The sequence below is a fragment of the Geotrypetes seraphini genome, chromosome 3 (genome assembly GCF_902459505.1).
Source record: "Geotrypetes seraphini chromosome 3, aGeoSer1.1, whole genome shotgun sequence".
Taxonomy (NCBI): Eukaryota; Metazoa; Chordata; class Amphibia; order Gymnophiona; family Dermophiidae; genus Geotrypetes; species Geotrypetes seraphini.
In genome coordinates, this window is record NC_047086.1 from 167,123,408 (window position 1) to 167,145,102 (window position 21,695).

Genomic DNA, 21,695 nt, shown 5'->3' on the forward strand with positions numbered 1-21,695 from the left:
GCAGTCAGCATGTGGTAAGTAATACGATTAATTGTTAAAAGTGCTGTTAATGCAGGTTAATCTAAAACAACATCAGTAGGTAATGTTAGATGCATCCCCACTCATAGGACTTGAAAGTAAAGTATATTAGAGAACCATACTGGTCAATCAAGCCCAGTATCCTGTTTCCAACCCAGGTCCCAAGCAAGGAGTTCCTGAGGAAATAGTGATATATGACTTGCCAAAAGACACAAGGAGTGACAGTGGGACTTGAATCTGGACCCCTCCCTCCCAGAAATGGGTACGACGAGTGAGGTGATTTAAATTTGCAGACGATACGAAGTTATTCCGAGTAGTGAAGACGCAAGGGGATGGTGAAGATCTGCAACGCGACATAACCACGCTCAAGAAATGGGCAGCGACATGGCAAATGAGGTTCAACGTGGATAAGTGTAAGGTGATGCATGTCGGTATCAAAAATCCCATACATGAATACAAAATGTCCGGGGCGGTACTTGGAGAGACCCCTGGGAGTACTGGTCGACAAGTCAATGAAGCTGTCTACATAATGTGCGGCGGTGGCGAAAAGGGCAAACAGAATGCTAGGAATGATCAAGAAGGGGATCACAAACAGCTCGGAGAAGGTTATCATGCCACTGTACCGGGCTATGGTACGACCTCACCTGGAATACTGCGTCTAGCACTGGTCGCCATACATGAAGAAGGACACGGTACTACTCAAAAGGGTCCAGAAAAGAGTGACTAAAATGGTTAAAGGGTTGGAGGAGTTGTTGTACTGTGAGAGATTAGGGAAGCTGGGCCTGTTCTCCCTTGAAAAGAGACAGAGGGGACATAATCGAAACATTCAAGATAATGAAGGGAATAGATTTAGTAGATAAAGACAGGTTGTTCACCCTCTCCAAGGTAGAGAGGACGAGAGGGCACTCTCTAAAGTTAAAAGGGTATAGATTCTGTACGAACGTAAAGAAGTTCTTCTTCACCCAGAGAGTGGTGGAGAACTGGAATGCTCTTCTGGAGTCTGTTATAAGGGAAAACGCTCTCCAGGGATTCAAGACAAGGTTGGATAAGTTCCTGCTGAACCAGAATGAATGCAGGTAGGGCTGGACTCGGTTAGGGCACAGGTCTTTGACCTGGGGGCCGCCGCGTGAGCAGACCGCTGGGCGCGATGGATCACTGGTCTGATCCAGCAGCGGCAATTCTTATGTTCTTATGGTTCACAAGTCTGCTGCTTTTACTATTAGGCTATTCTTCCATATAGAGTGGTATCAAACAGCTGCTCAGAGAAATTGACTATGGAGAAAGTGTCGGAGGAATTCTGGACACCCTCCCCTATAGTTACCAAAGTCTTTGCATTAAGCACAAATACCTTTCAATTTTAGTAATAATGATTCGTAGACTGTAAGCCTTCTGGGGACAGGGAAATACCTAGTGTCCCTAAGTCACTTTGCGCTACTACTGAACAAGAGTATGAATTATATCTCCAATTTTTTTTTATGTAAATATATATTTAGTTATTTGCAAAAGTTTAGACACCCTTAGTCTAACTGTATGTTTCATCGAATTCTAAAATATATAATTTTAGGGTTTAAGCCATGCCTTTTCAGTAATAGTCCAAGACATGTTATATATTGCATATAATACACACACAGAGATGGCTTTTTGTATTATTTACTGCTTTTCCTGACCTCAGTGTATACTTTGTTTAATTTTGAAATGGAATAACAACTGAAAACGCAAACATTCTGAGAAAGCAGCATAACAGAAACAATGGATGTTCTGACTCACTTGCTAACAATTCCTATACATCTGTGAAATAAACTATTTTGGCTGGAACCAGTTAACCTTTAAAACTTGGAGCAACAGTTAGTAAAGCTGCAGGTCCCTGCCAACTTTGACTTGTGTTTACACAGTAGATTTTTTTTTATTTTTATGGAGCCTTATGATGCTTACTAGAAGCACCCACTTGGTTTACGCTAGCAGAATAAGTCAATGTGGTTGGTGTGTTAGCGCACACAGTGGTCCTTTCACTAAAGTGTGTTAAACTGTGTTAGCATACAAATTAGAGCATAGTAACTGCTACTGTAAAAGCTCGCTAACAATTGTTACAGTGTCACGGCAGTTTGTGTATGCTAATTTGTACCTTATTTGCATATTATATTAGGGGGCACAAGCTAAATGGGTCATGGGCAGGGAATGGGCATGGACTGCCCAATGTTATGAGCACACGGTAATTAGCAAGCTAAGGGCTATATTCACTAACCTGCCTCTCCGTGCCCGATCCGCGACAGGCTGGGGGTGATCGGAGGCATGCCCCATCTGACGACACGGATCATTGTGTAGCGATCCTAACGCATGCGCCGACCCTCTACTTTGCCTGTAGATGGTCTGCACATGCGTGTACTGTCCCGCCTATTCATCCGAGCCCTCGGGAGTCCTGGCCTGCATCAACAATTCCCCTCTGTGACTACTTCGCAAGCACGAAAACGTTTCTCCTGGGGTTAGCGGCGCTCAAGTTCACTCAGCCCCGGTGAGTCCCCACAGCTAAGCAGGCATAATTATTGACTCTCCTGCTTTCTGCCACCCTTCCCCGCAGTGCAGCCCCGCTTTAAACCCGCGGGTTAAAACCATGGGCTCGCACTGCGGGGAAGGGCAGCAGAGCGCAGGGGAAAGGCTAGTTCACTGCCTCCGGTGCTGTTCTATCTTCTGCAAGGATTGTCTTGGGAACACTGGAAGGAGAGGTGGCAGAGAGCAGGGCACTTTTGATGGGGCAGAGAGCAGGTTTTTTACACAAGCGACTGGTCCTCACCAGTCGCTTGTTTTTTGATCGGCCAGCCAGTCGGTGTGCCAGAAGAAAGTTTAGTGAATTGCGTCCTTCCTGCTTTGCATGCCGTTTCCCCTCATTTGCATGCACAGATCAGGATCGGTTCGTAGATGATCGGTACACAGATTAGTGATATCAGGTCGGAGGGAAATTGGGTCGCAAACCGATCGGTACACGATCGGTTTGCTTAGTGAATCTAGCCCTAACTTCCATTTGTGTAGTTAGCACAGCTGCACTTAAGGGGAAATTCATCAAGGTGTGCGACTGTTAAGATGGGTTATTTTACCACAAGTTGTGCTATTTTAATACAGGGTCCTGTTTTATCCAGTGAGACCTTGTGTTAAAATAGCACAACTTGTTGTAAAATTACCCCCCTGAAGTTAGTTACCTAAATCGGCAGTGCCTGCCAATTTAGGTGCCTAACTTAATTTTTTTTTAATTGGCTTAATTGGTGATGTTAATGGAAAGTACCATTAAATACAATTTTAAAAAAATAATTAGCCAATAGGCGCCTAACTCGGTAGGCGCCTACTACCTTGTGGTAGACGTCTACATTGAGGCACCTACCAGTGCCTATATGGAAATTAGGCGTGCTTAGGGGTGAAGTTTGGGTGAGGATTGAGTCGGGCGCCAGTAGGCATCTACCTTAGGCCAAGAAAACCCTGGTTTAATATAGTGGCACCCTCAATTATGATGTCTAACAGTGCCCACGTTGATTTAGGCACTGCTTGGTGTAATTCTACAAATGGCGCCTAACTTTGACTGACGTGCGGTAGGTGCCGCTTTGCTAGGCGCTTATCGAGTTAGGCACCGTTTATAGAATCTGGCCCTAAGTGCAGCCATGCTAATTGAAACCAGATTAATACATGCGCCGATGCACACGTCCATGTATTAATTTCAGAGGACATGCTGGATATGCCCTAATAATTAGCATATAGCTTGCAGTACTGAACTTATTGATATCTCTGTAAACCACTGTGAAGCCTAGATCTGCAGTCCCTATTACTATTATTAATTATTGCTATAGCGCTACCAGACGCACACAGCGCTGTACAGAGTCACAAAGTGTACAAAAACAGTCCCTGCTCGAAAGAGTTTACAATCTAAACAGGCAAGACAGGAATACAGCCGTCTGCATACCCCTCTGAATCACCCTACTAATCGCACTATAGAAACTTGCTCCCACGTCTAAAAAACTTTCTGTATCTATGTAAACCACTGTGAAGCCTGGATCTGAGTTCCCTGAAACAGGCCTCCAGCCATCTGCATAGCCCTTTGAATCACGCTACTAATCACATGATAGAAACTTGTACCTACTTCCTTAGATCTCTATCACACCTCTGTTTTTTGTAGGGACATCACTGGAGATTGATTCCACAGCTACACTGTACACACATTCCTGTTGTTTAGGCCCTGCCCCTCATTCCACTCATCACTAATTGAGGCTCCTACTTCCAAACCTTTCATCATGTGACCCTCTTGACTACCACTGAGTCACCCTTTCCTTATATTTAGAAACAAACCCACAGTTTACAACTGCATTAGTTAATACCGCTAATAAAAGGTAACTTCTCTACCACATCCATCTTCCTTACAAAGGAGACCATGCAATCCATCTGCAAACTCTTCTCAGCACGCCCCAGGATTATCCCCCTGACCCATCTGGATCAACCTCACCCCAGGTGTCATTTCCATCTTCTAGTCCACAAGTGTCAAACTGAAGGCCCGCGGACCAAATCCGGCCTGCTTGGTCGTTTTATGTGGCCCGCCGTCCGATGCCCCCAGTGTTTGTTCCCTTGTGGCCAGCTCCCTCCTCCTCACAGTCGTAGTGTGCACGGAGCCACGTGCAGCGGCTCCTTGCGCGTCCCATACCTCATCCAGAAGCTTTCCCTCTGACGTTGCGACGTCAAAGAGAAGGCTTCCGGTTCAGGTGTAGGACGCATGAGTAGCCGCTGTACACGGCTTCGTGCACATTGCAGCTGTGAGGAGGAGGGAGCCAGCCACAAGATAACACCAGGGGGCATTGGACCATGGGCCGCATAAAACAGCCAGATTGGAGCCGGCCAGAAGGCTAGACTCCCACTGGAGGGAGGCACAGCATGGAGGGAGGGAGACAACAAAGGTAGGGGGAATGATTTTATTTTCAAGTTAGTGTTTGAATTGTGTCAATTTTGAGCATTTTAATCTGCTGTCTCTCTTTTGCACTGCTCAGGAAGAAATACATTTGTTTCTTTTTCTCTGGGGGTTGTACTGCATGTAGAATCTTGAATTTTAGGGTTTTTCATTTGTTTTTGTTTTTTTTATATATTAGTACTTTTAGTTTTTGTCCCGTATTTGCATAGGAGCTATCTGTGTTCTGGTAGGAATGAATGTTGAGAAGCATACAGTGTGTTTTGTGTAGTTTAATTTTGTGGTTAACCATTACCATTATGTGTTAAGATTATATTGTGTGTGTATATATGAAAAATGAATGGAAAAAATGGTGTTATAATTAGTAGTATTATGGGGGCGGGGTCTGGGGTAGAGATTGGGTGTGGTATGGCCCGCAACATAGCCTGTGTTTTGGATTTTGACCCCTTAATGCGATCGAGTTTTGACACCCCTGTTCTAGTCTATGTTTCTATTACATCTTCTTCTCTTGGTACTGACCTGCCCCAATCTCCCCCTCCACCCCAAACCACTGCAGTCCTTAAGTCCACATTGTCCATTTTTTGAATTCACCCTTCTATTACCCACCTTCTTCATAGCTCTAAGGCTTCAGTAGTTTCTCCCCCTCATTCATCCTTCCCCATCCTCTCTGATTGTATCTCATCTGCATCGTCATCATCAGACCTCTCCTGCTCTTCTCCTTAATCTTTTGCTCCTCCTTTTACTCGCTGCTAGGGACATCAATCCCAATCCTGGCCCTCCTACTCGAGTCTCATCTTACTCATGTAGATTGCACTGCAACATCTCCAATCTTATTTCTGTTCCTCTCTTCTTCTCACATGCCCTGTAGAATGCCCACTCTTATCTCCAACAAGCTTGTTTATGTAAATGATATCTTTATCATTATTTCCACCTGCTTGTACTAACTGAAGCCTGGCTCTGCCCTGAAGACTTTGTGTCAGTCACTGCCCTATGTCATGGAATTTACCACTTCTCCCATATGCCTCGCCCAGTTGATCACAAAAGAGGATTGGGCTATTACTCTCACCTTCCTGCAAATTTCAACCTTTTCTCCTACCTCAGTCTCACTGCTTCTCCTCCTTCGAAGTCCACTCCATCCTTCTAGTCACTCCCCTTCTTCTCCCAACAGCGTTCATTTATTGGCTCCCTGACAAACTTATCTTCTTTTCTCACTAATCTCCTGGCTCTCCGTCTCTCAAACCTTCTCTCATCCTTTGGGATTTTAACATTCATGCTGAGGTCACCTCTGACTCCTACATCTCACAGTTTTTTGCTCTAAAATCCTCATTCAATCTTCAGCTGTGCTCCCCTACCCCCCCCCCCCCCACACACACACACACACATACACACACCAGAATGGCCACTGCCTTGATCTTGTCCTCTTCTCTGACTGCTCAGTTGCCAACTTCTCGACCTCAATTCATCCCATTTCTGAATATCATCTCATAGCCTTCACAACTCATCACCCCCACCCCAACTTATCCTCACAAACTTTCAGGAATCTTCAGATTATTGACCTGTGTACTTTCTCTACACTGTTTCTTCCTTCCTCTCAAACACTACACTATATAAATCTGTTAATAAAGCAGTGTCTTCCTTTAACACTATTCTCTCCTCTGCTCTTGATACCCTTACTCCTCCCATGTCATATTCTATAAGGCACACCAAACTCCAGCCCTGGCTGACCTCTAATCCTGATCTGCGGAACATCACTGACTGAAATCCTGTGCTCATGCTGACTTTGTGTGCTTCAAATTCCTATGGCCCTCTTTCCAATCTACCTTTCTTCTTGAGAAACAAGACTACTACACCTGCTTCTCTTGGATCCAACCCTCGCCATCTATATTCCACACTCAACTCTCTACTCAAAGTGCCCTCACCTCCAACTCCTCCTTCACTTTCTCCCCAGACTATGGCTGAGTGCTTCCATGACACGGTTCACAAGATTAACCTTCAGTTCTCAACTGAATCGCCTCTGCCTCTCCCTCCTCTTGTCTGCCATGCTGACCCTCTGTTGACCTCTTATGCCTTTTCTTCCTTCTCTGAAATCATTGAAGAGGAAACTGAACATTTTCTTTCCAAACTCACTACCTATTCCTCTGATCCCATCCTCGCCTGTCTACTGATCATTATATCACCTACTGTCATCCTTTCTGTCATATCCTCAACCTATTGCTGTACACTGTGGCTGTGCACCACTCCTCAAAAAACTATCACTGGACCCTACCTGATCCTCCAATTATTGCCCATCTCTCTTCTCCTCTTCTTATCCAAGTTATTTGAATGTGCTGTTCACCGCCATTGTCTTGACTTTCTTTTATCTTGAACCATCCTTGACCTACTATGGAAACTGCCCTTGCTAGAGCCTCCAATGACCTATTCCTGGTGAAATCCAAAGGCCTCTATGCCATCCTCATTCTCCTTGATCTGTCTGTATCATTTGACACTGTAAATCACCTCCTACTCATGAAAACACTGTCCTTGCTTGGGTTATCTCATGGTATTCTTCCTATCTCTCCCATCACACTTTTAGCGTAAGCTCTGGAGGATCCTCCTCTACTGCCATTTCACTATTGGTCAGAGTACCTCAGGGCTCTGTCCTGGGATCTCTTTTTTTTTTCTCCATCTACACTTCTTCCCTTGGTGCTCTAATCTCTTCCCATGGCTTCTAGTACCACCTCCATGCTGATGACTCACAAATCTACCTCTCTACACCTGAAATTTCTATGGACATCCAGGCCCGAGTCTCAGCCTGCCTCTCACTGCCATCTAAAATTAAACATGACCAAGACTAAACGTCTTATCTTTTTTCCTAAATGTGCCTCTCCCCTTCCTCCATTCTCTATTTCAGCGAAAAATGCTCTCATCTTCCCTGTCTCATCAGCGTGTAACCTCAGGGTCATCTTTGACTTATCTCTTTCCTTCTCTTTGCATATCCAACAGACCATCAAAACTTGTTGTTTCTTTCTCTAAAACGTCACTAAAATCCTGCGTTTCCTTTCTGAGAACACTACCAAGACCCTCATCTACAGTCGTATCACCTCTTGCCTGGATTAGTGCAACTTGCTTCTCGCAGGTCTTCCACTAAGCCATCTCTCTCCCCTTCAATCTATTCAGAATTCTGCTGCACGCCTTGTATTTTGCCAGTGTCGTTATGCTCACGTTATCCCTCTCCTCAAGTGACTTCAATGACATCCTGTCTATTTCTGCATACAGTTCAAACACCTCTAATTGACCTACACATGTATTCACTCTGCAATTCCTCAGTAATCTCTACCTATACTCCACGTTCGGACTCCATTCATTGGGTAAATCTCTCTTGTTGGTACCCTTCTCCTCTACTGCCAACTCCTAATTCCATCTCTTCTACCTTGCTGCGCTGTATGCCTGGAACAACTTGCCTAACTAGGTATGTCAGGCTCCATCTCTGGTGGTACTCAAATCCAGGCTGAAAGCCCACTATTTTGAAGCTGCATTTAAGTCCTAACCCTACCAACTTGTAAAGTGCCCATAACTGTTGTTGTTCCCTCGACAGTCCCCTACTCCATCTGCCTATCAGTCCCCTTGTAATTTCCTACCTGAGCAGCATGTATAGATTCAGCCTTTTTTTCCTGCAAATTTGTCATAATTAGATTGTAAGCTCTTTTGAGAAGGGACCGTCTCTTGCATGTTTAATGAACAATGCTGTGTACAACTGGTAGTGCTATAGAAATAATAAATAGTAGCAGTAGTAGTAAAATTAACCCCCACACTTCTGTGCTAAATTAAGGTGCTATCAAAGCCCAATTGTTCCATACCTTAATAAGTACCCCCTTAGATGCTATGCAGTAACTAATAGGTTGAAAATAAACAGCCACTTTGGTCATAACCTGCTCTAAAGCTTTCCAGTTACCAGAAAATTGGCAGCATTAAGTTTTCTTTCATTACCTTAATTTTGTGCAATTTTTTCTGTATAGCTGGTGAATCCCCTGACACATCCGACCAGCGGTGAAGTTCTTCTTTGGCAGAATTGAGCCAGTCTGTGAATTCATGGACTGCATCAAGGTACAGCAGGTGGTCCTTTACAACATCCTCTGCTTTCCTCACTTTCTCCTAGCAAGCACATGTAAAAACACCAGCAGTTTAGATTTTCAGTGCACATCCCTTATTATGATATCTATTGTACAACTAGAAGATAAAATAGCAATGCAGAACCCATTTTAAAAAATATTAATTCACAACTATGACCAAACAAAGTGATATCCTTTTTCACATTCATCTTGATTTCATTCTTGAGGATTAAAAAACACATTACAAATTCTAGCTGCTTGATCATTCCTACCTGGGCTGCCAATATAATAAAGCAATTCAGGATATCATGGCATTTCATATCCTCATAAATTGTGCAATAGTTGCACTGTTGTGCCCAAACTGTTCATGCGGTAGAAGAAGCTATAGCGTGGCTGCGAGTGAGAAGATCCTTTTCAAAGTAGAAGGCATGGCTACAATGAGCAGTATATCACCTATGGAAATCAGTGCACATCCTACATATTGTAAGACCTATTATGCAATTCATCCCTTTTCCATGCAACATGTTCTAACTATTGTCCGATATCTGATATCCTCTACACCGGTCGGAGAGTTGGGTGAAAAAAAATGTGTGAATATAATTTGTAAGATATATTGAAATGGCTGGACGAATAGTTTTTGCTCAAGACAATGCATGGAGACACTAATGGCCTGATGCTCGATTCTCTATTGCAGGGTCAAGGTAAAAAAAAAAAAAATTGCCTTCCTACTTTTATTTTTTTTTATATATTTCAGCAGCGTTTGATATATTGAGCCTTCATATCTTACTGCCCAAAATTCAAAAGGGTTTAACCAGGCATGAGAGGCTCCTGCTCGGTTAAACCCTGTTGAGTGAGATCCAGCACTGGATATTCAATTGAACTTCACCATTTAGGGCTGGATTCTACAAATGGTGCCAGTACTGGTGGCTGCCTAAAAAATGGCCACCGATTGATTGTGTGTCAATCACACACCGGCGCCGTTTGTAGAATCACAGCTACCTCAAATATAGGTGCTGGAAATCTGGGCCAGGGTTTTCGAGGCCTACATTTCCGGCGCCTTTGTTTGACGTAAATTGCATCCACGGAAGCACCTAAAGTTGTTTCTGGCATTAGCTATGCTTACTTCGACCTTAGGTGTTTTAAGGCTACCCTATGAACATGATCTAGGTGCCGGTTTTGTAGGTGCCATTAGGCACCTACATTTTTTGTGTTTAAACTATTAAGAAAAAATACATCCTTGAAGTATTTGAATTAAGGTAATTAATGAAACAAAAAATTAGATAACTTTATGATCAATGAACCAATAAGGATTAGACTCTTTGAGCTGCTGGAATGGTACCGCTGAAGTTCTTAAACTAACGTTGTAATAATCTGCATAGAGTCGATGTAGCTATTTTATATTTTACTTTATTTTTGGTACTTTCTGAGTCTATTTGGAAGTATATCACATAAAAGTATATCACAAGTGATACTCCTTGTCTGTGTGCTTATTTTTTTATGAGTACATTTTCTGAACCCTCATTTAAGCATGTAAAACGTTGTCCTATATGCTCAAGTCCCTTATAAAATTACTCCCCGAAGCTCCAGTTCTGCACAACACTTCAGCAGCATAGGCAATTGAATAGTTGGAGATATGCTTTTGCCATTTTGTAGTTTGGGCTACCTTGGGAATATTTGGCTTTGTCATAAAGTGATTTCTGCTGGACAAAATGTTCACTGCATGACAGTGTTGTACTCTAGTAGGGCAATTTATAAACTGTTACTCTCCTGTGTGTGCTAGACATCATTCTATAAAAGGAACACCTAAGTGCCTTAGTGCCCGAATACAAGGGGGTAGTGTACAAGGGTAGAGCATGGACAGTTTATTGGCATATCTCCGTTATACACATAAGGGTCAACATTCAATGCCATTTAACTAGCTAGAAATGGCTCTAGGTCATTTAAAGCACCTATTCAGGGACTTAACTGGTTAGTGCTGCTAAAAATAACCAGTTAGGGCCAGAATCTATAAACAGCACAGTTGTCAATCCAATAAACGGTGCCATTTATAAAATCACACCCACTTGCGCCTAAGCAGACTTAGGCATTGCGAGACATCCTAGACATAGGCACCGCTGCATTAGGCCAGCTTTTCACTCGCCTAATTTGGCGGTGCCTATGTCAGACACCTAACGATGTCTACGTCAATGATGTCTATTCTCCGCCCATAACCATGCATACTGTTTAAGATAGGTGTCCTTAGGTGTGGGAGGATGCTTCCACTTAGGCATCCTAAGAGTTTGGCGCCAAACTCTTAAATTGTTTGTTTAATGTTTTTTTATTGATCACCACGCTGATTAAGCCAATTAAAAAATAAAAGTTAGGCATGGATTCTGAAAGTAGGCATTTTTAGGCAGCTGCAATTAGGGTGCCTAGTGACACCTAATATAGGTATCATTTATAGAATTCTCCAGTTAGAGCCAAAATGAAAACTGGCTAGTTGGGGGGCATTCCAGAGGCAGAGTTAGCACTTGGCTTATTAATGGCCAATATTCAGCACTTAACTGGCTTTAACCCATAGCCAGTTAAGTGTTGAATATCACATTTAACCAGCTATGCGTTAGCCAGCTCCAGCAACCCACATATTCAGTGCCAAAGCCCAGACAAGGCCACCATTGATTATCCAGGAATAATGCCTGTGGCAATCAACAAAACACTGATCGCTGCCAGCTGAATACTGGGCCACTTCGTTTATATAATCCTATAAATTACCTACAGCAGGAGCACACTTAGGCCCTCTTCTATCAAATTGCGATAACAGTTTTTAGCGCAGGGAGTTCCTATGAGCATCATGAGCAGTGCGGCTCCCCGCGCTCATAACTGCTATCGCAGTTTGATAGAAGAGGGCCTTAGGCATGGCATAAGAAGGCATGACTAAACCTGGGTGCCTCCAGTGCTGACATTATAACAGGATCTTGGCGTCAGGAAGCCATTATGAAATTGATGCTACGCACACGGCACTGGGATGCCTAAACTGAGGTGCCAATTAAGAGAATTGCCCTGAAGGAGAATGCCTTTTGTTGGGATCATTAATATTTGCCATTGTTTGATTTATGGAGAAATATAATGGTCTGAGACATCAACAAGTTTTCTGCTAAGGTGCCCATGGGAATGCCTTGATAAATCTGCCTTTAGTATGTTAGATCAGCTTCTTTGTACACATTATGCTGGGAGGAAGCCATTTACCTGAATAAATAGTGATTTACCTACATCGCCTGGCTGTCTGAAAATTTCTACTTAAAACAATATCTATACTTATTGTAGGGATATTTCCGTATTCACACCTGAAGGTTAGGCCTCTATGATGTCACCAAGCCTGAACCATTGTTTCAAGAATCTCTCTGCAAGCAACTTTCCAGCATGAATTTTGCAAGAAATAAGAAGTACACAGCTTTGCTGTTTCTGCCTGATGCATTATGGGGATGTACCCGAATGTTGCTATTCAAGGGCATTCATCTGTGCTTTAATAATGGGACAGTGTGAATCTTGAAGAAATTATTCTGTTCTTATCTGTCTAACGGCCCTGGGTCTTCCAGCATATATGATACTTTATACAGAAAGGCTATTCATCAAGTTCTGTTTCTGGATTGGTCCGAGGAAGTCATCTGATGAGATTCAAGAAAAGAAAGGTGCTAATTAATTAATAATTAGTTAGTCTGTGATAAGGTCCGGGGAAGCTCAGATCTGCTCACAGATGTTCTAATTGTAAACTTTTTCTTTCAATAATTAGACCTGTAAGTTACCTCGTGTGATTCTCTGCCTAAGAGATAGAAATTCGGACATTTAAAAACTGTTCTGAACTTAGCACAGATAAACGGAACTTATTGCTGATGATTTATAGCCTCATCAAGGATTTTCAACACGTGTAACTTTTACAACGGTATTCCTGACGTCTTCCAGCTGACAAAAAGTTTTCTCTTCCACCTAATTGTGCCGGAGAGGCTAATTAAGGGTGAGCATACGGAAATTACTTTTATTAGCTTGGGAATTAGATAGGAATCAATTGTGGTAAAGGGTTGAAAAGTTACCTGGGTGATAATATAATCATTTGCTAATCAGGGATTATTATTATAAGGAATAGTGTGTGTGTGTAACAAGAAGTTTTACTTAATTGTCTAACCATTAGATTGTGACAATCATGTACTGAGTTTCATTTGTGTAATTAGATAGTTTGAACAATATTTAGATTCTGCAGCTGGCTTGTGAATTATCTTTTTCTATTTTCATAATAAAGATATTTCTCATTAGCCTGGGTTTTGTGTCGTATAATTAGACCATGATATTTGGACTTGAATAAGAGGTTATGGTTTTCTCTAGACCACTTAACAGAGACGTAACGTGTTTATAATACTGCTAAGTGAACCATAAATCCTTCTACATTATACTGCCCCATGACAGGTGTTTCTGCAGAGTTTATCTTCAATGGAACTTGAAAACTTTTGCACATTTTTCCTGAAAACCCTACCCGCATAAAATCAGGTGCATAGGTCAGTGGGTATGCTGTACTGGCAAAGGACAGGCTTAACCCTTTAGTGGGCCCTAGGCAAACAACACATTGTTCCTCCCCCCCCCCACCCCACACACACACACATTGTAATATAATACAATGTAAAATTTCCAGAAACAGGTCCCTCCCTGGTTCTGAATGGAGAAGAGGAAGCATCAGGGGAGAAGCTGCTGACAGATTTCTCCCACAGACCAAAGTATAATGAACCAAGGATGGAGAGAGTAGTCAGACCTCTGAGGCTCTGTTTTCCTTCCTCCATTCATTGTTAGCATCTGACTTATCAGCCAAAAATGGGCTTGGGAGCCAAATCCAAGCTTCTTCTGCCTACATTGGAAATTTATGATTTAACTACATTGCAACATGGGAGTTGCTCATTGATGAACAGTTAACTATCCAGAAAAAGTACCTTGGCGACAGTTGTGATGTCGTGAAATTGGGTTTTCAACTCGTTCTGAACATCCTCCTTGAATGAATCATCTTCTGTCTTTTCGTGCAGCTCTTGAGCTTTCTCAGTAAGACGGTGCAGTGCACAGGTGTGATCCTCTACATCTGTTAAGATAGCCTGGAAATGATCCATCTGATTAAACTTCTCCTTCAAGCCCATCTGCTGCTGTATAGGCTCTTCTACTTTCTGATCCACTGATTCCAGCCAGTGCTCCAGCTGATTTTTCTTCTCCAAGTAGTCGTTCCAAAGATTTATCAAAGATTCCAAAGTACTAGGATGACAGGAGAAGCAGACAGGTGAATGCCCTTGACATTTAAATTTTTTTCATCCCCACAGTTTTCACATTTCCTTTGGTTTCTACTTCAATATAACACAGAATTCCCCCCTGCTTTGAAACTCCCCAATTATTCATCTAGTGCAGGGGTAGGCAATTCCAGTCCTCGAGAGCCGGAGCCAGGTCAGGTTTTCAGAATATCCACAATGAATATGTATGAGATAGATTTGCATGCACTGCCTCCTTGAGCTGCAAATCTATCTCATGCATATTTATTGTGGATATCCTGAAAACCTGACCTGGCTCCGGCTCTTGAGGACTGGAATTGTCTACCCCTGATCTAGTGCAATCATCTGCAGAAAGTCTCAGATAGAAGCTTCAGATTCTAGCTGCTCATAGAACCTAGAGTGTGTATGCCCTGAGCATGGACAATAGGGGTCATTGTTGAGTGGAATTCTGTTCTCTTACAAATGGGCAGTGAATGAGATCTCTGTAGTACCTCCTACTCTAGCTGGGCTGGCTCTTGACATTTTATGAAAGAGGAGAGTTAGTTAAGCATGCGATATATTATTTTTTAAAATATTTTATTTAAAACAATATAAAATATGGGTCTGATTTTCATTTAAAGCTAACTGCCAACGTTGATGTTTAACTTTATAAATATATCTAGTGGCACTATTAAAGATTGCCATTGAGGTGGAGAAGTTATTTATGTGGGTTGTTAACCAAAGTTGAAAGTAACTAGGTCTTGTTGCATAGGTCCTGTGCTAGTGGTGAAATAATACATTTTTAACAGTAGCACACATTGATAACTGCACCTCTGATCACACATATAAACAGTGGCCATCCCAACAACTATCAACTATCAAATATTGCCTCCATCTTTCATCAAACCCACCTTACTGGACCACAGAATCATTGTGGAATTTAAAAAAAAAATCAAAACAGATTCATAGAGTGATTATACTACAACACCATCGTCATTACATCATTATCAAATCACTTTATTTAAAGCAAAAGCTGATAGGATCAAGGAAAGTATATCTTGAAGTATACCAAACCTGCATTAGAAGCTGGGAAATTAGGAAAATACCTTTTGTCAACTGAAAATACACCCAACAAGGGTAGCACTCTACTGAGAATATAGCTGTTTTGTTTATAAGTTGGCTTCTTCGATATTAACAGAATTCAATCTTTTTCTTCCCCTGGAATTGCTCTAATCCTCTACTGTCTAGCACTCTTAACAGGGCATCAAAAGAAAGCAGATGCGTTGTGCTAAGAAAAAAGCACCAAGTAATAAAAGAAAAGTTTGGTTTGGCTTAATTCAAAAATGTGAAAAGTACCTTTAATTTTGATGGGAGTCCTCTGATCATAGGAGCTCTCCAAACAACAGTACTGATTGGTAGTGAAATTTGCTTAACTAAGCTTCTGGGTTAATTGTCATTCTTGTTTTGTTGTTGATCATGAAACAGAGCTAAACCTACAGTATTATTTTAGAGGCTAGGGGCCATATGCTATAAATGATGCCTAAAATATATGTGCTGAAAAGGATGGCACTTAGTGCAGTTCTATCAACTGCCTTCAAAGTTAGGTGCAGTTTATAGAATTACGAATAGCGTCCATCCATTTGACTAACATTTAGGCGCAGGCATTTAGGCCAACAAAAATCAGGTCTAAATGCCTGCACCTAAGTTGTGCGTGGATTGGGCATTTTCTGTAACAGTATGCCTAACTTTTAGGAACACCCTCAACCCGCCCATGCTCTTCCCCTGGCCACACCCCCTTTTCATATCCACACACTTTATAGTTGTGTGCATAAATTCTAATTAGGGCCCATTAAATCTTGTTAATTGCCAATTATTGGTGCTGCTCACCTTGTTAAGCAATTACGTTGTACATGCAAACTGGCAAAATGTACAGAACTGCTTGTGCATCTTTGGTTGCACTATATAGTATCAGAACCTAAATGTACTAAAGTGGGTTACTGTGTAAGCATGTGCTTTACATGCTGTTATCACATGCTATGCTCTTGCATAAAACGTGAATTTTGGTAAATAAGAACATAAGAATTACCATCTCCGGATCAGACCCTAGGTCCATCAAGTCCGGCGATCCGCACATGCAGAGGCCCCGCCAGGTGTACCCTAGCATAGTTTTAGTCCCCATATTAGAGGTCTGCACGGGAACGGGGATCGCGGGAATCCTGCGGGTCCCGTGGGGGTCCCGCAAGAATCCCCCCTAACCTACAGGACTCCCACAGGGACCCCCCTATGGCCCACGGGACTCCCACGGGGACCCCCTCTAGCCATTGGGACTCCCACGGGGATGGAAGGCTTTGGAATCAGGGTTTGTCCATATAATATAATGGACACGTCAGCCTTAGTAAAAGAGGGGGTTCATAAGTTAATTACCTGAAAAGAAAACAAAAAAAGGGTTCCACCAAAGAGATTCCACAAGGAAAACAACAGCGCAAACACAAAAGAAACTGTGGAACTGATGATCCTGTCAGAAGTAATTGCTGCTTTTTATGGGGACGGGCGGGGATGGAGGTAATTCCTTGTGGGGATGGGTGGGGACGGAGAGGGTCCTGACGGGGACGGGTGGGGACCGAGAGGATCCTGGTGGGGACGGGTGGGATTTCTGTCCCTGCGCAACTCTCTACCCCATATCACTCTATGCCACTCATAAGGAGATGTACATCTAGTTTACCCTTAAATCCTAGAACGGTGGATTCCGCAATTACCTCTTCAGGGAGAGCATTCCACATGGCAATTCAGTAGTGCCTTTCAGTAAATCTAGCCTCAGATCATATTTACAACTGTGTTCCTCAAATCATTCCTAGCCAGATAGGTTTTCAGACTATCCACAATGAGTATGCATGAGAGAGATTTCCAAAGATCAGAGACAGCATTGTCTTAGGCATGCTCTATGTGGGTATTGTGAAAACCCAGCCAGCTAGGGATACTCTAGGACCAGCTTTGAGAAGCACTGCCTTAAACTTTGGCCTCCTTTTACTAAGGTGCGTTAGGGCCTTAACATGCGGAATAGCGTGCGCGCTAAACCTTAACGCCAGCATTGAGCTGGCATTATTCTAGAAGTGTACTGTGTGGTCTAGCGCGCGGTAATTTTGTGCGTGCACTAAAAACGCTAGCGCACCTTAGTAAAAAGAGCCCTTTGTGTGGAAACTCTCCATTGCCAGGTTAATTTAAATGCCTAGAGCAGTGTTTTTCAACCTTTTTTGGGCAAAGGCACACTTGTTTCATGAAAAAAATCATGAGGCACACCACCATTAGAAAATGTTAAAAAATTTAACTCTCTGCCTATATTGACTATATATAAAGTAATTCTCTTGAATAGGAATCAAATAAACACAAAGAAAGTATTTTATAATTACTTTATTACGAAATAAAAATTATAAAAATTATAAAATACTTTATTCAGTGTGAAACCTGGGCCTGTTTGGCTGAACACAAAGCTGATATTCTGGCTGGAATCGAAGAAAGACACACACGTAGCTCTTCGTCAACAGCTCTCAGTCTCTCTCTGTATTTGGTTTTTATAGCATACAAAAATAGACAAATATACCCTCCATCCTTTTTATTAAACCACAATAGCAGTTTTTAGCGCAGGGAGCTGCGCTGAATGTCCAGCGCTGCTCTTGACGCTCATAGGCTCCCTGCGCTTAAAACCACTATTGCGGTTTAGTAAAAGGTGACCATATTGTAAAATATAGACAGCAGATATAAATTCAGAACTGTGCATAGTAAGTGAAGGGAAGTTTTCATCTCTGGGAATTTACCCAGTTAACTATTAAGTTATTTGGGCAAATTCCTTTGAAAACTGTGGTAATACTGCCTCCACTTTGCTAAATTTAAAATAAAATCATTTTTCCTACCTTGTCTGGTGATTTCTGGTTGCACTTTCTTCTTCTGACTGTGCATCCAATCTTTCTTCCCTTCTATCAGCCTGTATGCTTTCTCTCCTCCACACCTCATTCCCTCCCCCAACTTTTTCTTCCTCTCTCCCTGACCTTTCTTTCTTTTTTTCTGTTTCTCTTCTTTCCTTCTGTTTCCCTGCCTGCCCCCTTTCTTTCTTTCTCCCTGCCGTTCCCCAAGCCACTGCCACTGCCGCTGCCATCGGGGAACAGGACCCACCAATGGATAACAGGCCCCAAAGCCGACGCCGACGCATGCTCTCCCTGACGTCAATTCTGCAATCGGAGAGGAAGTTCCGCCCAGCCAGGCAGCGATTGGCTGGCCCGAACTTCCTCTCCGATTGCAGAATTGACGTCGGGGAGAAGAAGACTTATCGGCTCGATAGATTAGATTGCCAAGACAAAGTGAGTCCTGGGTGATCGACTCACTTTGCCTTGGCGAGCTACTGGCGCCCCTGCCTCGGGCCCTCTGTCAGCTCCGGGCCCGGCGGCCCTGCGGCACACCAGGCAACATCTCGCGGCACACTAGTGTGCCGCGGAACAGCGGTTGAAAAACACTGGCCTAGAGTGCTTAAATGTCTAAAATACTGCCATCCAAGCAGTTACGAGTGTGCACTTATGCACATAAATAACATACCTGTATATAATTTGTAAAGCACTTTGACTGTAACCCCAGAAAGGTGGTCTATCAATTCCCATCCCTTCCCCCCTTCATACCTTTCCAGTTTTCTTCTTTTTAAGCCAGTCAGTTTGAATTTCTTCTTTCAAGTGCAAAAAAGTGTTAGCTTTTATGCACTGAAGTTCCCCAAAATAAAGATCACCCCATTTTATCTAAAATGTACCCCCTCTTTTACTAAGGTGCACTAACCGATTAGCGCGCTAATCGAATTAGCGTGTGCTAAATGCTAATGCGTCCATAGACTAGCATGCATGCATTAGCGTTTAGCGCTGCTAAATCGATTAGGGCCTTAGAGTTTGGGATTGAGACATTCAGGTTGAAATGTTCTCAGTTCTAGTAGTATTTTGGAAAAGAATAGCTGACATAGAGCCTTTTATAAAATACGCACAGGAGTACATGTGTATTTGCCAGGACAGGCATCGGGAGCAGCCACTTTCCAAATATTGAACAGCATGGACTTGGTTGCTCCATTTTACAAACCTATGGAAGTGCCAATATTACGTACTGAGGCTGCAATTTTAAAATGGTTTCATTTCGGAGGTGGAAACAAACTATATAGAGTTAAGAAGACTGACTCCTTCAATCTCTTATATAAAGTCCTGACTGAAATGAGTACTTTTTTAAAAACCTATATCTGCTGTTGAGCAAGGTAAAGGCTAACATGGAACTTTTCCCCCTATCTTTTCAAACTAACAGAAATATGGAATGATATTCCTCTAAGGTTAAGAGAATTAGGTTCATTTTAACTTTTTCGCAAAAACATAAAAACGTGGTTATTCTCTAAATTGTAAATTCATGCTCTTTTCTATATTTTTTTTAACTGATGTAAACCAAGTCGAGCTTTATTATATGAAGATGACCCGGTCTGGAGGTCTAAGTTTTAGTTTAGGGCTCCTTTTACAAAGGCGTGCTAGCGGTTTTAGCATGTGCTTAATGCGTGCTAAAATGCCACGCACGCTAGCCACTACCACCTCCTTTTAAGCAGGTGGTAATTTTTCAGCTAGCGTGCGCTATAGCGCGTGCCAATCTTGTACGTGTGCTAAAGCGCTAGCGCACCTTAATAAAAGGAGCCCTTAGTGTATTCCCTTTGTGAAATGAGGAATAGAGAGCTGCACGGGAACGGGGACGACGGGAATCCCGCGAGACCCGTGGGCATCCCGCGGGTTCCCCCTTCGGGTCACGGGGATCCCGTGGGGACGCCCCTAGGGTCACGGGGATCCCGTGGGGACGCCCCCTAGGGTCGCGGGGATCCCATGGGGATGCCTCCGAGGGTCGCGGGGCTCCTATGGGGCTGGATGTACTCAGTCGCGCAGCTCTTCTTCTCCCTACCTTCTCTGCTTGCAGCACAGAGCCGAACGGAAGTCTTCCCGACGTCAGCGCTGACGTCAGAGGGGAGGGAGGGCTTAAACAAAGCCCTCCCTCCCTCCGACGTCAGCGCTGACGTCGGGAAGACTTCCGTTCGGCTCTGTGCTGCAGGCAGGGCAGGTAAGGAGAAGGAGAGTAGCCTCGCGGTTCGAGTGGCTACCAAGGGAGGGGGGCGGTCCGCCCCGCCCCGTTTGCAGCACAGCCGGCCAGGTCCCCTTACTTTTGTGGCACTTCCCCGACCGACCGATAACAGCCCGGGTCCGACAATCCTCCCTGCCCTGTAGCCGCGAATCTAAATTACCTTCTTACAGCAGCTGTAAGAAGGTAATTTAGATTCGCGGTTAAGGGCAGGGAGGTTTGTCGGACCGGGGCTGTTGTCGGTCGGTCGGGGAAGTGCCACAAAAGTAAGGGGACCTGGCCGGCTGTGCTGCACCCGGGGCGGTAGAGAAGGAGGGGGGGGGAGAAGGACGCTGAAAGGCCATGGTGAAGACAAGAGGGGGGGGGGAAGGACTCTGAAAGCACTTGAAGACAGAGGAGGGAGAAGGACGCTGAAAGCACATGGGGGAATACAAAGGGGTGGAGAAGGACGCTGAAAGGCCATGGGAAGGGCGGGGGGGGGAGAAGGACTCTGAAAGCACATGGGGAAGACAAAGGGGTGGAGAAGGACGCTGAAAGGCCATGGGGAAGACAGAGAGGGAGAAGGACGCTGAAAGGACATGGGGAAGATGGGGGGCAGAAGGACATTGAAAGGAAATGAGGAAGAGAGAGTAGGGAGAAGACGCTGGCAGGGAAGAAGACAGATGCCAGACTATGGGGGGAGCGGAGAGAAGAAGATGGGTGCCAGACCAATTTGGAAGGGGGAAGAAAGGGAGAGGCACAGTAACAGAGCAAATGGAAGATGCAGAAGGAAGAGAGACAGTGAATGGAAGGAATTGAATGAGAACATGAGGAAAGCAGAAACCAGGCAACAAAGGTAGGAAAAGTAGTATATTAGTTGTGTTGATAAAAATTTATAAACATTAGAGGCTCTGGTAGAAACCCGTTTACAAAGTATGTATTCTTCCCAATTAATATTTTCAAATTAATAAAGTCTTTTTGCTTATTTGTAAATGGGTTTCTACCAGAGCCTTTAATTCAGTAGCATAATTAAATGAAATAACTATTTCTGAAGTTTATAGGGACGGGCGGGGATGGAGGGGATTCCTCGCGGGGACGGGTGGGGACGGAGGGGATTCCTCACGGGGACGGGTGGGGACGTAGGGATTCCTCACGGGGACGGGTGGGGACGGGTGGGATTCCTCACGGGGACGGGTGAGGACGGGTGGGACTTGGCGGGGACGGGTGGGGACGGGTGGGATTTCTGTCCCCGCGCAACTCTCTAATGAGGAATATATGTATAGCTTTTTGTTCCAC

At 43.7% G+C, this 21,695-nt stretch overlaps 1 protein-coding gene across 1 annotated transcript in view; it reads right to left on the reverse strand.

The window, feature by feature from the left end:
• Nucleotides 1-21,695, reverse strand: part of SYNE1 (spectrin repeat containing nuclear envelope protein 1) — a 994,076-nt gene that overhangs the window by 535,741 nt on the left and 436,640 nt on the right. The window contains exons 51-52 of the mRNA XM_033936910.1: nt 13,992-14,301; nt 8,918-9,082 (exon numbers count right to left, since the gene is read on the reverse strand). Coding sequence (XP_033792801.1) covers nt 8,918-9,082; nt 13,992-14,301 — 475 coding nt within the window. The remainder of the gene's footprint in view (nt 1-8,917; nt 9,083-13,991; nt 14,302-21,695) is intronic.